Source organism: Sarcophilus harrisii, chromosome 3, assembly GCF_902635505.1.
Source record: "Sarcophilus harrisii chromosome 3, mSarHar1.11, whole genome shotgun sequence".
NCBI lineage: Eukaryota > Metazoa > Chordata > Mammalia > Dasyuromorphia > Dasyuridae > Sarcophilus > Sarcophilus harrisii.
In genome coordinates this window covers 523902617-523918513 of record NC_045428.1, presented here as the reverse complement: position 1 = coordinate 523918513, position 15897 = coordinate 523902617, and the positions used below count along the sequence as shown (strand labels likewise).

Here is a 15897-nt window from a genome sequence, read left to right as displayed (position 1 = left end):
TCATTTGATTTACAATTGACATAATTGTCTCCCACCCATGAGCATTTTGAGAGTGGAGGCTATCTTTATATGTATATCCCCAGTGCTTTGCAAATAGTAAGCACATGATACACCCTTTTTCATTCATTCATTCAATCATTGCTTTTCCATTTTTTTTAACCTTTTTCTTTTTGGTCCACTTAATTCTTCTCTGCCCATTAAAGTATTACTTATGATTACTATGATTGTTGACTGAGTGCCAAATTTACAGGATAGAAGGAAGGTGGGGGAAAGGGCCGGGCTAGAAACTAGTCTTCAGTAATTCTGGGCTTTGTACTGTGTCAATCCTGATTTAGGTGGTTTTATGGGAATAACAGACCCAAAACAGGCAGAACTTATCCACATCAGAGGTTGTTTTAATCTAATTATTTGTGTTTCCCTTGGAAGTGGGTGAGTTATTGCATGAGTTTGCACAGTGTTAACTGAGAAGAAAATGTCACCTTCATGAAACAAATTGGAAATGACAAAGTCAATTCATCCTCCCTTCCCAGGCAATGTGTCTGGTATCCAGGGCATACCCGACCCTATCCCTAGTGCCAGGGCCCAGCACAAGCCATGCACACAACCCTATGGGACAAAGGATGAGATTTAAACATTTTTCATGCTATAATGGGCGTGGACAAAAGGCAGGAAATGTTCATGCTGACTCCTATTCTTAATTCAATGAAGGCAGGCAGGACAGTAACCTATAAATGAAAAACCTCCACAATTTCTGTTGAGGATGGGGTTGGGGGTAGTGAGGGTAGGGTGGATGCTATGTTAAATTTCTTATTTTTAATTTTCATTTCTGTTACCCACTGTAATTGAACTGTGATTAGTTTTCACATTTTTTAAAAGAAAATTTTGGGAAGTTTGGCTCAAAGAAAATGAACAATAACATCTAATATTTACCATAGCATTTTAAGGTTTTACAAAGTGTTTTACATGTGTTATCTCATTTGATCCTCGTGACAACATTGGTGCTATTTGTTATTCTCATTTTTTACAGATGAGGAAACTGAGACAGAGGTTAAATGACTTGCCTAGGATCATACAGTTAGTAAGTATACAAGACAATATTTACATCCAGTTTGTTCTGACCCCCTCTATCCACTCTGCCACTTAGTTTTGGGTATCGGATGATGAATATGCTGTCAGGCTTTGTTGGTGGTCTGATTGTTTTCTCTTTCTCTTTAATTCTTTATTATAAGAGATGGCTCAATGGGTAGAGTAGCAGATGTGTTTAGATATGAAAGTAATGCAAAAATAATAGATTTACACTTAACTGAGAGAATACTATTGTGGGCTAATGGAGGTCCAGATTTATTGTGTGTGTGTGTGTGTGTGTGTGTGTGTATATATATATATATATATCCTTCACACTTGTGAACTCACACAAGAAGTCCTCCTCGCCAAAGACTATGATTTAGTCCAAGTACAGCGACTAGACCCACTGGACTTGGAGGTAGGAAGGCCTCCAAGACCTTTGAAACTTGCCTCAAATACTACTTAACACTTAAGCCCTTTGAATCCTTCTTTCTTTAACTGAAAAATGAGATAATAGTGCTTATATTATATACCAAGCTTATAATGTTTAGTGTGATGTATTATTAATACCTTAAGAGAGCACCACAAATTTAGGATAGTAGATTAATCACTACTATGCTTCCTTTTACATAGTAGGTATATATTCCTGAAAGACTCAAGCAAATTCAAATTTTGTGAAGCAAGTCACATTTTAAATGTGCTAAGGCAGTGTGACTAAAAGGAATCCTGTTGTAAATCTTTTCATGAGCAAAAAAAATTGTTTTTTTTTAAGTAGACAATCTGACATCTGTAAATCTAATTTTCCCCATATATTGGGTTTTCTTAAGTGAGGTATGCTATGAATAAGTAGGCACCTACATCTGTGTTACCCAGGTGTTTTTTGATGATTGAATTTACAAATATTTACCTTGTTAGAGATCCATAAAATCTCTTCTGGTTAACAGAAAGAGTTTTTGTAGATCTTTAACAAGATACAGAATATGATATTTCATCATAATAATATATGAAGTTGTATTCACTCTAATCATGTGAATAATGCTATTCATTATATCATATATGAAGTATTTTGCATATTTTTTATGAAAGTAATAAAGCATCTTCCACTTTTTTCAAATTTCAGCATCCTGGCTTTAATTATTTTGCCTTCATAATTGTAAAAATTATCAAACCATAATTACATAGGTTGGCTTATTTTTGTCCATTTCAAGTGGTAAAAAGATGCAAGTAATAAATTATGTCTGTAAGTTGAGTCTCTTTTTAAAACAATATTTTGCAATTTAAAGATACACAATATTGGCTTAACGTCACTGCTTCTCTACTGTCTCTGGAAAGAGAACAGCTCTCTGCTAACAAGTAACGATTATATCACAAAGGTTATGAATTTCTTAGAAACAGGGCAAGGGATTCATTTCCAGATGTTGCTACATAAATACTCGCAATATTTTTAACTCAGCAGCACTGTGGAGACAAGGGTGGGTGAGACTTTTTGAGAGTCCAAGGATGGGGCGACAGCAAGGGAAAATTCAGATGTAGAACTCTTCTATTTCATGAGTTGGGGGTCTAGAGGACTCTGCAAGTGGTTGGGGGCTGTCCCTGGTCCCTCTGTCTTCTGGAGAATGGGCAGCGGGGGGCTCAGAGGTCTCCTTGAGTGTGGAGGAGGATGCAAAGGGAGATGATGGGGGAGAGCTGGATGACCCCTCAGTAAGACAGGAAAGGGAAGTGCAGGAAGCCTCGGCTGGTGGGGTGCTTGAAGCAGACAGTGGCCTTCCATTGGAAGCTCCTTGCTTTGGCTGAGGGGGATGACATTTTCTTGAGGGAAGGTAAGTTTCCAAATTATTGCAAAACCCACTAGGAGCCGAGTAGGCTGAGACCACAGACAGATCTGAGAAGGAGAGTTTTAGGCCCGTGTCCACATCCGTTTCCTGGGCATCTTCCAGGTCATCCATAGATAGCTTGGGGTTCTGTTTCCGCTCTGATGGCTCTTCTGCTGGGGAGTCCCTTTTGACCCCCCAGAGTGGGTCAGCCAAGGGCAAAGAGTCAGGGGCAAGGATGGCACCTCCGGTGGGCAGACAAAACAATGACTTGCTCCTCTGGAATGACCAGGGAGGGGACTGAGCATTTCTTTGAGTCCGTCCTCCCCGATCCCTACGGGCTAGGTCGGGGTTGGGGAGCCCGTTGGCTGGACCACCGAACGGCTGCTGCTGGCTGCTGCTGAGGGTGCGACTCCGAGGGATGAAGCAAGATGAAGGGATGGAGGAAGAAGCCTTCTCTGAGAAGCAGTGAAGCCTGCTGGTTCTAGACTTTCTATATAAACTGTGTGCCTGTGAAGAAGACAGGAAACACTCCATTAATGTGGAATTGTCAACCTCTGCAATATTATACTTGCTATAATCTCATTGGAAAAGCCTAAAGGAACAACAAGATAACTCAATGGAAACAGGACATTATACTTAGATGCACAACAACATTAGTAATATGAAAACAAAACAGTAATATCAATGATTGATAATAGTAATAATTTAAGTGCATTGTAATTATTTCAGCAAAAAATGTTGACCATATTCTATAAACTATATCAGATGATCCAAATTATAGTGAAATGAAATGTATTGAAAAAAAGATTTTGCCCTTCCTGAGCAATAAATTTCTAGAAAAATTCCTAATAAAAAGGAAGCAAGAGTGGCTCCTCACACTCCCTGCCCTTTAGTGTTATAGCATATATAAAGAAAGCTAGTAACATCTTATATTACATTGGATTATAGAAATGTATGCAAACATGCTTGTAGTTTTTGGCTGGATCAGATTGGAAAGTCACAGCTTGTCAATTTAAAAACCTATGTCAAAATTAAGATAAAATTCTAGAACTTGTCATAACTGAGAATACTAAATAAGCCCTAAAATGAGTGGAGCACAATTTAAAAACAACAAGTATTCCACATATTTCACCTCAGAAGCATAGAAACAATTAGTAGATATTGCTCTCTCCCTAATACTCTATCCACTTTGTAACAGCACTGTCCAATAAGTTATGGGAATCATTAATTACCAGGTTTAATCCCACCTGCCACAGATTCTATGTGGGGACTTGGGCATTTGCCTGTTCTTTAGTTTTATTTCTTGTATTTCTGTTTTCTGTCCATTGCTTTCAGAAATTCAAAAGAGAAGCCTGCTGCTTACTGCTGCTTAAAATCTGCAAACATTGCCTTAAATCCAGACAGCCATTTGTAGCTTTCTCCCTATTGTATACTCAGAGTCTTTTCCAACCTGACACACAGTAAGTACTTTATAAATGCTCATTGATTGACTATGTATCTCTCCACAAAGGACCCAAGCAAAGGGATTGGAGACAGTGGTTTTATCTGTGTCTCAATGTCCGCCCTCTATCACACTCCCTAATATTGGAACCAGATTAAAATGTAATGGAGAAACTTAACAAAATAGGCAAAATACAAAATTCAACAAAATAAATAAATTTAGCAAAATTAATAAAAATGTAATAAACTAGATGATATTAATATGTAGTTTTCTAAGTCAATATGCAAACTTCAGGTATCTCCTGTAAATTGCTAAGATTCCCCTTTTGATTAGAATTTGTTACTACTGCCCAATTACAAAATGCATCCAGACTTACAAAAAAAACTTGCAAAGCATCTTCCTCACAACCTTGTAAGGTAGGGAGCACGTGTTTAACCTTTTTTTTTTTTTTTTTTTTTTTTTTTTTTTTTTTTTTTTTTTTTTTTTTTTTTTTTTTGTGATGAAGGCTCAGGTCCTAGTCTTGTAATGTATAAAATGAAGGATTTCACTCTGGAAACGTGCATACTACTCAGTATCTGAGAGCACCTAGCAAAAATGCTGACCTCCCCATAGTTCTTGCAGAATAAGTGACCTTTCTATCTTAACTCTCTCCTTTGAAGTAGGTGGCAATGCTTATCATAGTGTAAGGGTCTGATCTATATGGATTTATTCAATTAATCTCTTGGCTCCAGCTCCCACTATTGGGAAAATGCCACTCTTTATTTTGTGTTATATAATAATGGATCCTAACCATGTGTATATAAAATAATGGAGTTAACACAGAAGCATAGCTTAACTTTTGACAGTTCAACTTCAAACAAGCAAAAGGGAAAAAAATCTCAAATATGAAACAATAGTTATCATGTTAGTTATACTTTAGTTCTTCCCAAACTCAGGCATCTTTTTACAGTTTATAAACTAATCCTAGATCTAGAAGTTGCTGGACATAGTTCATGGACCTAGTCTCAAATTTCCCTGTTGGCTGCTCCTATCAGAAATTAGCATTTCCCACTTGATCTTCCAACTGTTACACAACATTTTCTAGTCATTTCCCACTTAGTTTCACAATAGGTCAATGTCCGCTTAGTTGAGTAACTTAGGAACTGAGATCCACTCTTGATGACCCTGATTTTCTACTCAACTCAGCTTTCTTATTAATGACCTCCTTGGGTTATATGCTTAACAACAAAACCTCTAGATCAAATGAAATGAGTATTTTAAGCTATTTTTATCTATAATTCCAGTTAGTTTTCAGGAAGGTTGGACCAATTCATAGTTTCAACAACAAAGCATTAGTATGTCTATTTCTCTCCAACTCCTTCAACATTGTCTATTCCTATCTTTCCTCATCTTTGCCAATTTGCTAGGGTGTGAAGTAAAATCTTAGAGCTGTCTTGATTTCTCTTATTACTAGTGATTTAGAGCATTTTAAAATACAGTTGGTAACATTTTATAACTAGTTTTGATTTGTTTATGATATCTGTTGATTAAATTCTTCCTTGGATCAAAAAATAGCTTAATCATATCTTTTGATTACTTCTGTATTGGGGAATGGCTTTTGGTCTTAAATATTTCTCTTAGTTGTCTAGATATTTTGTATGGTAAGCTCTTATCAAAGAAACATGATACAAAGATCTTTTCCCCATTAAGCCACTTATCTTGTTACCCTAAAAGAACTCATTTGATTTGTATAAAAGTTTTTCCAGTTTCATATAATCAAAATTATTTAGTTTATCTTTTGAAATTTCATCTACTGGGAAAGTTAGGTGGTGCAGTGGATGGAGTACCAACCCTGAAGTCAGGAGAACCTGAGTTCAAATGTGAGCGCAGACACATAACACTTCCTGGCTATGTGATGATCCTGGACAAGTCACTTAAACCCAATTGTCTCAGCAAAAAGAAAAAAAAAATCTTCTACTCTTTATTTGTTTAAAAATTCATCCTCTATTCATAGCTTTGAAAGGCATATAATTACCTCTTGAAATTTTTAATGATATAATATTTAGATCATATACCCATCTTGAATTTATTGTGAAATATGGTATAAGATGTTGGTCTAAGTTTAATTTCTTCCAGTTTTCCTAATAGTTCTTATCAAATAGGTAATTTTCTCATAAATAATTTGTTTTCAGATTTATCGAATACTGAGTTGTGGAGAAGGATGTGTTGCTAGCTAACTTTCTGGGGAAAAAAACCACACTTTAAAATTTGATCTGCATTATTCATACTTGCTCCATCCTTTTCTCAAATCTAAATTATCAACTTAAGAAATCAAGCGCTGATTGGAATTATTTTTACATTTCTGAAGTATAAATGCTCATACTGAAAATTTAAGAACTGGAATTCTCTAGCTGGTAAAAGCTGCTCTAGTACACCCCTTATGAGGTTCTATTATCTCTGCTTCATCTTTATCTATTTTAAACTACTTTTTAATTTTTTAAAATACCAAGTAATTTTAATGATTGCTACTTTGTGATATAGTTTGAGTACTGGAGGTGCTATTCCTTTTCCATTCCTATCCTAGCTTTTCTCCACACTATTTTCCCTGATATTCTAGATCTTTTGTTTGTCCAAATATATGGTTTAGTTTTATAAAGTCTCCCTTTGGTAATCTGACTGATATTGCTTTAAAACTACAAGTTAACTTTGAAAATACTGTAATTTTTATTATGTTTGCTCACCATTGTTATGAACACTAAGCGTCCCGCCAGCTACTTGTTATTCTTTTTTTTTATTTTTTAATTTTATTTAATAGCCTTTTATTTACAGGTTATATGTATGGGTAACTTTACAGCATTAACAATTGCCAAACCTCTTGTTCCAATTTTTCCCCTCTTACCCTCCACCCCCTCCCCCAGATGGCAGGATGACCACTAGATGTTAAATATATTAAAATATAAATTAGATACACAATAAATATACATGCTTAAGTTATTCTTTAAGAAACATTTTGTAATTCAGTTTATACAAGTGTTCTGTGTGTTTTAGTAGACAGATTCCCAAATATTTTGTGCATTATGAAGTTATTTTGAATGAAACTTTTCTTCCTGTCATTCCTCTTAGATTCTGTTATTATACAGAAATGCTGTTGGTTTTTTTTTTTTTTTTGTGTGTGGATTTATTTTGTAGCCTGAAACTTTTCTGAAGCTATTAATCATCTCAAATAGCTTTTTTATTGATTTGCTAGAATTTCCTCTGTAAACCAAAATCTTATAAATAAAGAAGGATACTTTTTGTCTCTGTCCATGTTTATGCCTTTAATTTCTTCTGCCTGTCTATAAAATATCAGGATAAGGGCATCTCTTTATTTGATTTATTTAATGGAAAATCTTCCGGTGTATTGCATTCCCATAGGATGATTGCTATGCTATCCCATAGGATAGATACTTCTGTTATATTAAAAAAAATACTTATATATCTACACTGTAGGCAGAGAGGTGGCCTGTTGGATAGTGCACCAGGCCTGGAATCAGAAAAACTCAACTTCCTGATCTGGCCTCAAGATGTAAGCTTTGTGTGTCTAGGCAGTCAACTGCTTGACTCAGGTTCCTAAAAAATGAGCTGAAGAAGAAAATGCCAAAACACTCCATTATTTTGCCAAGAAGAACCCAAATGGGTCATGAAGAGATGGACATGATTGAAACAATAAAAAATAACAGAAGTCCATACTTTGTTGGGTTTTCTAGTATAAATCAATATCATACTCTGTTAACAACTTTTTCTGCAACTACTGTTATAAACATGTGGGTTTAGGTGTTTTTTTATTACCTTAACTGTTTTCCAAAAAAATTCATAATCTTTACATTTATAGTATAAATACAATAAAGAAATACAAAAATTTATGATAAATGATTTCTTGAATAAATTGCTGTGATATTTTTTGCCAAAATTTTATTTTAAAATTGTTGAATTGATAATCAGAAATAATATTAATCTTTTGCCTTACCCTTCTCTGGCATTAAGACTATATTTGTCTTATAAAAGGAGCTTGGTAAACTGCTTTCTTTATCAATTTTTGAGAATAATTTGTATGACACAGATATTAAATTTTCTTTAAAATTTTGATATAATTCTCAAAATTCATTAGGCCAGGATTTCTGCTCCCCTACCTTTGTAGACTAATTCTTCAATGAGAATTGGATTATGAAATTGGATTAAATGTTGCTATTTGGGATCTGTTAATTTAGGTATTTTATATTTTTTGAAGGTATTCCTCTATTTCTTTTGAGGTCTTGGTTTTGTTGGCATGCAAGTTCTTTTTAGTTCCTCTGGTTTTGTCATGATTATACTTTGTTCATTTAAAAATTTTTGTTGAGCTCTCTGTTATTTTTCATTTTTTTCTTTAAGTATTCCAACTGTCAGATTCTTTTCATAATGACAGATTTATTGATGGGGTGGACTCATTGTCTAGGGCACAAATAAAACCTTTGCTATTATTACATTATTATCATATTGTGGTATTATTGTTTCTGTTTTACAAAGGGAAAAACTAAGAGGTAAAGTGACATCTCATGATTGCCCAGATAAACATTGGGGCAAGGAACTGAATTCAATCTCTTAAATTTCATTTCTGGAGCTATTTCTAGTTCAACAGATTATCAGTCTCTATGAGATGATTCCTGGAATATGATGGGCTGAAAACTTCTAGACACCAGAGAATACCCAGCTACACAATTAGGCAAGAGTGTTTTTGTCCCAAATATAACTCTTGTGAGATATGTCAGGAAAAAAACTTCCCTTTCAGGCAGGAGGAGACATATCTCTGACAATGGTGTCAAAAAACACATGCTGGAAGATAGTAATCTCTGGATGCAAGACTGAGGGAATGTGTTCACTACAAAATGAGATAAGGACTGAGGGGCTACAGAGAATGCTACTGTAACTGGCAGGGGGACAGCTCAAATAGGAGACCAGAAGAGGGATGGGTGACTACACTGAGAGCATGAACCTAGGTAATTTGTGTTGGGAAACAGGAAAAATGTTGGTGTATTGGAGCAGAAAGTGAGATGGTTTTCAGGAGCTCTGGGGGTAATTATGTGAGGAAGAGGAGTTAGCATGGCCATTAGGACAGGTCTGAAAGTGCGGTCTTTCTGCACTAGGCTTGGAACTAAGAAGGAAATGAATAGAAGGCTTGAGACCTTGTGCCTTTAGCACACACAGCCACAGCAATCCTGGGGTGCCATGAAATGTTTCCATTAGGTCATGTTTTTTTGAATGGCAAATGACTATAGTTTCTTATCATTTCAATATGAATATAGATAATGTCTCTGGATCACAAGAGGTCCACACCTCAAGATCTGAGTGGAACTAGTTGCAATGGTCTGAATGTTTAGGAGTGGATGGGAGACCAGATGGGATGTTCTGATTGAATCCATTACCTAAATTATGATGGAAATCAATGGGGAAATTATTTTGTTTATAAAAACTCATCTTACAAATGAGGTTTTAGGAGCACATTTGTCTTATAAAGTGAATCATGTCATATGGAGGAATGCAAGATATGACTTCATTACACCTCATATCAACTAATTGCCAAACCATCTTGTGTCTTTCTTGAAAAGATTTGGGGCCTTACAATCTGTTCTGAAGTGAACACCACCTGAGTTATTTGTGATTCAAAAGCTCTTTCTTTTCCTTCCAAATTTTACCTGTGTGCTTTTCTTTTGCCTCAGTCTAGACCACTCACAGAAGAAATCCTTATTCCCATTTCCCTTCAGCCAAAATCTTTATTTAGGCTTAATCAGGTTTCATTTCCACAGAAACTTTTCCCTGCTTCCTCAAGTCTGATTTGCTCAAACCCAAGGATTTCTAAATCCTGCAGTCAAACACTTCCTTCACAAAAGGATATTTGGTCACATTTTAAGTTCCTTCTAGAGGTTTTCCATTGATCTCAGGGCTTTCTGTGTATTTCCTCCATTTTGATCTCTTCTAATATATTCCCTGACTGAATAGGCAGTCATGACTACCCAGTCACCTTTTCTTTCAGCTAGACTATGTTTAGCCTGAAGCAAATGAGGTCTTCAAGTATCTGAAGAGTTGTTATGTGGAAGACAGATTAAACTCATTCCATCTGGCTCCTGGTTCTGAAAAACTAGGAGCAATGAAGGAAAATACTGAGCTGAGGGGAGATTTAGATTTGATGCAAAACCACGTCAAAGCCATGTATAAATTAACAAACATAAACAAAAAACACCCCTTCCCACCTCTAATTCTAACAATGAAGAATCCAAAAATGAAATGGCCCATTTTGGAAGGTAGTGAACTCTCCTTCACTTGAAATCTTCAGACAAAGCTTAAATAATCACTTTTGGACATAAAAGGGGCAGAAAGTATTAGCCAGTTGTTCTAGTACACTTGTTCCAACAATCTATATATGACTTATGAAGATGATATAGAGACCATTATGAGATCTTGTAACTTAATGTGGGAGTCATGATATTGGGATTTATTATCAGTAAATGTTTGATTTGTATACCTATATACCTGGGGTCACATAAAAATTTCTCAGGTGGAAAGAAATTACAAGTAGAAAAAATGTAAGAAGTCCTGATGGAGAATTCTTGGTCCAGTAACTTGATCTTGAGGAAACTTGATATTCCTTCTGACTTTAAGATTCTGTGACTTTATTCTCCATTCTTCCCTTTCTCTCATGCCATGCTACATAATTCTCACTTAAATTTTACAAACAGTCACCTGAAGAAGTAAGGATGGCTAGGTGGTACAATGGATAGGTCACTGGGCTGGGAATTAGGGGAGCTCCTCTTCCTGAGTTCAAATCCAGCCTAAGACATTTATTTTAAATCACTTAATTCTTTTTACCTAAGTCTCTCATCTACAAACTGAGCAGAAGAAGGAAATGGCAAACCACTCCAGTATCTTTGTCAAGAAAATCCCAAATGGGGTCACAAAGAGTCAGATGTGACAACAAAAGAAATGAAGAGATAAAATTCTGGAATTGTTAAGGATGTTTTGTGTGGTACACTCCCAGGTAAAACAATAGATAAAAAGTTAAACAGGATTTATTTGTCAATCAATTAACCAGCATTTATTAAAAAGCCTACAAGGTGCCAGGTACTACACTAAGTAGCAGGAATATATTACTTGTCTAATTAAGAAGAGGTCTGGGGTTTTGATAAATCTGGGTCTGCAAGTATATAAGATGTGTTATCTATAGCTGGCTAAGCAAAGAAAGAAAGGAGAAGCAGTTGAAGTTTGGTCCTGATAAGCACGCCCATAATGGCTTTACATGTCCAGTTTGCTTTCATCTGTTTCATAGTCCTAGAGTATCCCAAACCCTGGCCAGCTGCAGCATCATAAATCTGGATCAAACAGTTACTCACCTGAAGGACATATCTGTGAAGGGAAAACTTCAGCCTTCTCACTTCTAGCAAGTGTGCAATTTTTTTCTGTACAGGCAAATCTCCCAGATTGCTACTGCTCTTCATTGACTCTGAAATTACTTTTATTTACTCTGTAGACTGTTTATTCACCTTCATCCTGTACCTTCCCTATCTTTCTTCGAGGTTTCATTCAAATCCCTTTTTATAGTTTTATCCTTATGCAAATCTTCACATATTTGGGATAAATATTCCCCTAACTCAGCTATTGATTTGAGATTCATTAGTTTGTCAGACCCTTCAATCTCCACTGCAAGTCATCATTTACTTGGAATAGACATTCCCCTAATTCACCTACAGGTACATTAGTTTGTCAGGTCCCTCAATCTGGTTTATTCCATCTGCTGAGATAGTTTACTGGGATGAGGCTGCTTTTCATGCTATAAACTTCTTGGAGCCACAAGTGAGAGTGGGGGGACAAGTGGACAAGTGAGGGGACAAAGGTAGATGAGCAGCCCTTAGATCAGATAGGCTAGTTCTCTTGAATATGCCCTTGGCATATACTTGACATTTAGTAAGCACCTAATAACTATGTATTGATTAATTGTATTTAATTTTCTAATTATATGTTGTTTTCCTGCAATAGAATGCAAGGTTCTTCAAAGCAGAAACTATTTTGTTTTTGTCTCTGCATGCCCAGGAGTAGCACAGTGCTTGACACATAGTAGGTGTTTAGTAAATGAATGAATGCTTGCTGAATTAAATATGTTCAGAGATCTGTTATGGTATCAGACACCTTGGTAAGATCATTGTACTTGATGATATTTCTTTCCAGTACTTTTGTTGTGTCTGACACAAAAAAAGTTCTGTAGTACTGTAACATCATAAAAAATGCTTAAATTTTAAAAGCTTATGGATGAAGATTTTGTTTAAATGATTCAAAAGGACTCTTCTAGGAGTCAGCAATGGAAAGAAGTGAGAAAATATAATGGTTGTTTCAGCTGGCTTTTTTGCTTTTCTTCTTGAAGACAGTAATGAGGCTATCATCAAAATCCTTCCATCGAGCACTTTGGCAACATATAAAAGCTGATAAATTCTTGACTTGCCAGGTTGATCATTTCATCCCTTGGAATGTAGAGGAAATGAAAAAAAAAAAGGAGACCATAAGGAGGAACTGGCTGGAAAAACTAAACAGAGGTAAGGGAAACTTTCTGAGGCTGATCAGTCTCAAAATCAGGACAGATTAGTAAAGGATTTCTAAGAACAATCCAACATTGACCCAAGAGGTCAGGAAAACAATTCTCAGTGAGATCAGAGCTAGGGTACGTAAGTCTGAAACTCCAAATGAGAAGTTGGATCAAGAGGGCTTTGAAACTCTTGATGTAATTCTGATGATATTGGACAGGGCTTATGATTTAGATCAGAGTTGGACAGGATGACTGTTCAGTTGGACATCCAAGGTTCTCTCTGTATTTCAATAATCTATGATCACATCGATATGAAAACCCCTCCCCTGTATCAACAGAGATCAGAACTCATCTATATCTCAGCATCCTATGTAATTCTTATCACTATATTCATAAAACCTCCCCAAAGGATTCTCCCAATTCTCCATGTTTGCTACTCATTCCTTTAATATTAAAAAGGTTCAATGATATCTTTTGTTTTTATATACCTAGGATTTTCCAATATTCTTTTTCTCCTCCCAAAAATCTCTCCCTTATAATAAAGAATAAAAAAAGAGAAAGGAAAAAAATTCAGTAAAAATGACCAACATGTAAAAGAAGTTTGATGATATTTGCAATATTCCATGCTCACATTCCTTCATTTCTGCAAGAAGGGAGGGGAATAAGAGATATTTTCTCATATCTTCTTTGAGATCAGTTTGTTCATAAACATCTAGATAGTACAGTGGACAGAGTATTGGACTTGAAGTTAGGAAAATCAAAGTTCAAATTTGATCTTAGATTTACCAGCTGTGTGACCCTGGACTAGTCCTCTGTCTACCTTGGCTTCTTCATCTGTAAAATGAGGATAATAATGAAGGATTAATTTTATTGGACTTGGAGTTAGGAAGATCAAAGTTCAAATCTGATCTTAGATTTACTAGCTGTGTGCTGGATTAGTCCTCTGTCTGCCTTGGTTTCCTTATCTATAAAATGAGGATAATAATGAAGGATTAATATTTTTGTGTTTGTCTATGACAGAATGCTGAAATAATGAAAAATAATTCATGTTTAATCCACAAGTTTGTAAAACAGAAAAAGGAGGCAACATAATAGCTGATAAACTTCAGGATTATGCAAAAGACCTCTGGACAATCTTAAAATCAGAATTATCTTCAAAAGGAGAAAAAGGACTTGCATCAATATTACATCAAATAGAGACAATGATAAACAGAATAATTCAGAGTATATTAATTCAGAGAATAATTAAAGTAAGAACGTGTGTGTGTGTGTGTGTGTGTGTGTGTGTGTGTGTGTAATGAGGAGGTGGCTTACAATTAAAAAAGAGAGATTCTGAATGTAGTTGGACAGATCAGAAGTCAATGCTTCAGATCATTAAAACCAGCTGAGACCTGATATGCCGATCTGACTTTGGACAGATCCATCTTCTCAGAAGGGGACTTGGGGACTGTCACCAAATGAGCAAGGGCTGAAATAATTTGGATATCTGCCAAAATTATCAAGGCTTGGAGGACTCCTAGTATGGCTTGGAATAAAATTTATGAGGAAGGGGTACACGAATGTCATATATTTATAGAAGGAAAAAATTATTCATGATTTCAGCTTGGCAAATAAGTAAGTCACAAGTTTTCCAGAAAAGGAAGACTTTGTATATGAACTCTGCTTCCAGAAAACTTTGTAATGGCTATGGCAAAAGAGAGTAAAACTAAAACTCTGCTGTACTTTCCCAGGAGTGTCAGCTCTCTCTGGTTCCCTATGTCCCTCTCTTACTATTTGGAAAAAATCTGTCTTTATTTTCAACTTTTGCAGGTTTTTCCCCTAGGCTTTTCAAAGAATGTGATCATCATAAGGATTCCTGCTCCATGAGTCTATGTTTCTAAAAAGTCCCTATTGCTATTAATTCATGATGAGCTAAAGGGCAGTGTTCATTGCATGACCCTTCGAGAGGCTATCCAAATTTTTCCACTGTTTTGGAATTTGATTGTGTTGAATATAGCTCAAAATACTGGTCCACTGTCTGAGAATTGGGAATATTTGTTGTATAGACATTTGTTACTATGGTATTTGGAATGGTGTACTGTTTAATTTTTTAATTATATAATTTATGTCAAAGTTGGAATGACTCATATATTACTCTTTTGAAAAGAAGATAGGTATATCAGTAAAGGGGATGTACCTATGCAGTAGGAAGAGAACTCCCACTAAATGTGAACTCCAGCTAAATGGTAAAGTATAGCTGAAGGAGCTCATGCATAAGAATTAGGAGATCTGGTTTTAAGTCCCAATTCCACTGTTGAAAACTCATACTTATATAGCACTTTAAGATTTAAGATGCTAAGATGTCAGTCCCTATGCAGATGCTCTTCCTTGGAAGCAAGAACCTGTGACTGCCTATGATTCAGATACATTGTATCCCACCAAATTTGCTCTCATAGCTCCCATCATTACTTATTCCACTGGTTTAAGCTTGGCTTTGCTGGGCTAGGAAGAGATAACTAATAACCAAGCCCTAAATGTATCCTTATTAAACATGCATCTCACTTCCACATATACATTATGATGATCATTAGGGTTCCCAGCCACTCCCAGTCTACTCTTAAACCGAATGAGTCCAAGCACACACTGGTACTCTGTGATGCATAAAAAAAGCATTTCATTTAAACCCAGGGAATTAAATTCAAAGCTTAGCTCTTTGTATGACCATGATTAAGTTGCAACTTTCTCATCTCTAAAATGAGGAAGTTGAATTAACTGATCTCTGGGGTCCCTTTCTAGTATAGATCTCTGAACTAATAATTATTACTAATAATTATGGATGGTTTTTACTTGCCACACCCATGAATTCAACCATATAAACTATAGAGCTCCCTATTACCTCCAGGACCAAATAGGAAATCCTGACATTTAAAGCCCCTCACAACTTGGCCCTTTTCTTGCCAATCTTCAATCCCAGTGACAATGGCTTCTGTCCTTTTCCCCAAACAAGGCATTTCATCCCAGCTCTGGACATTTTC

At 35.8% G+C, this 15897-nt stretch overlaps 1 protein-coding gene across 1 annotated transcript in view; it reads right to left on the bottom strand.

Annotated features, from left to right (window-relative positions):
- Positions 1-1019: 1019 nt before the first annotated feature.
- FAM124A (family with sequence similarity 124 member A) overlaps positions 1020-15897 on the bottom strand; it is a 115200-nt gene continuing 100322 nt past the window's right edge. The window contains exon 4 of the mRNA XM_012545267.3: positions 1020-3386. Coding sequence (XP_012400721.2) covers positions 2589-3386 — 798 coding nt within the window. The 3' untranslated portion in view covers positions 1020-2588. The remainder of the gene's footprint in view (positions 3387-15897) is intronic.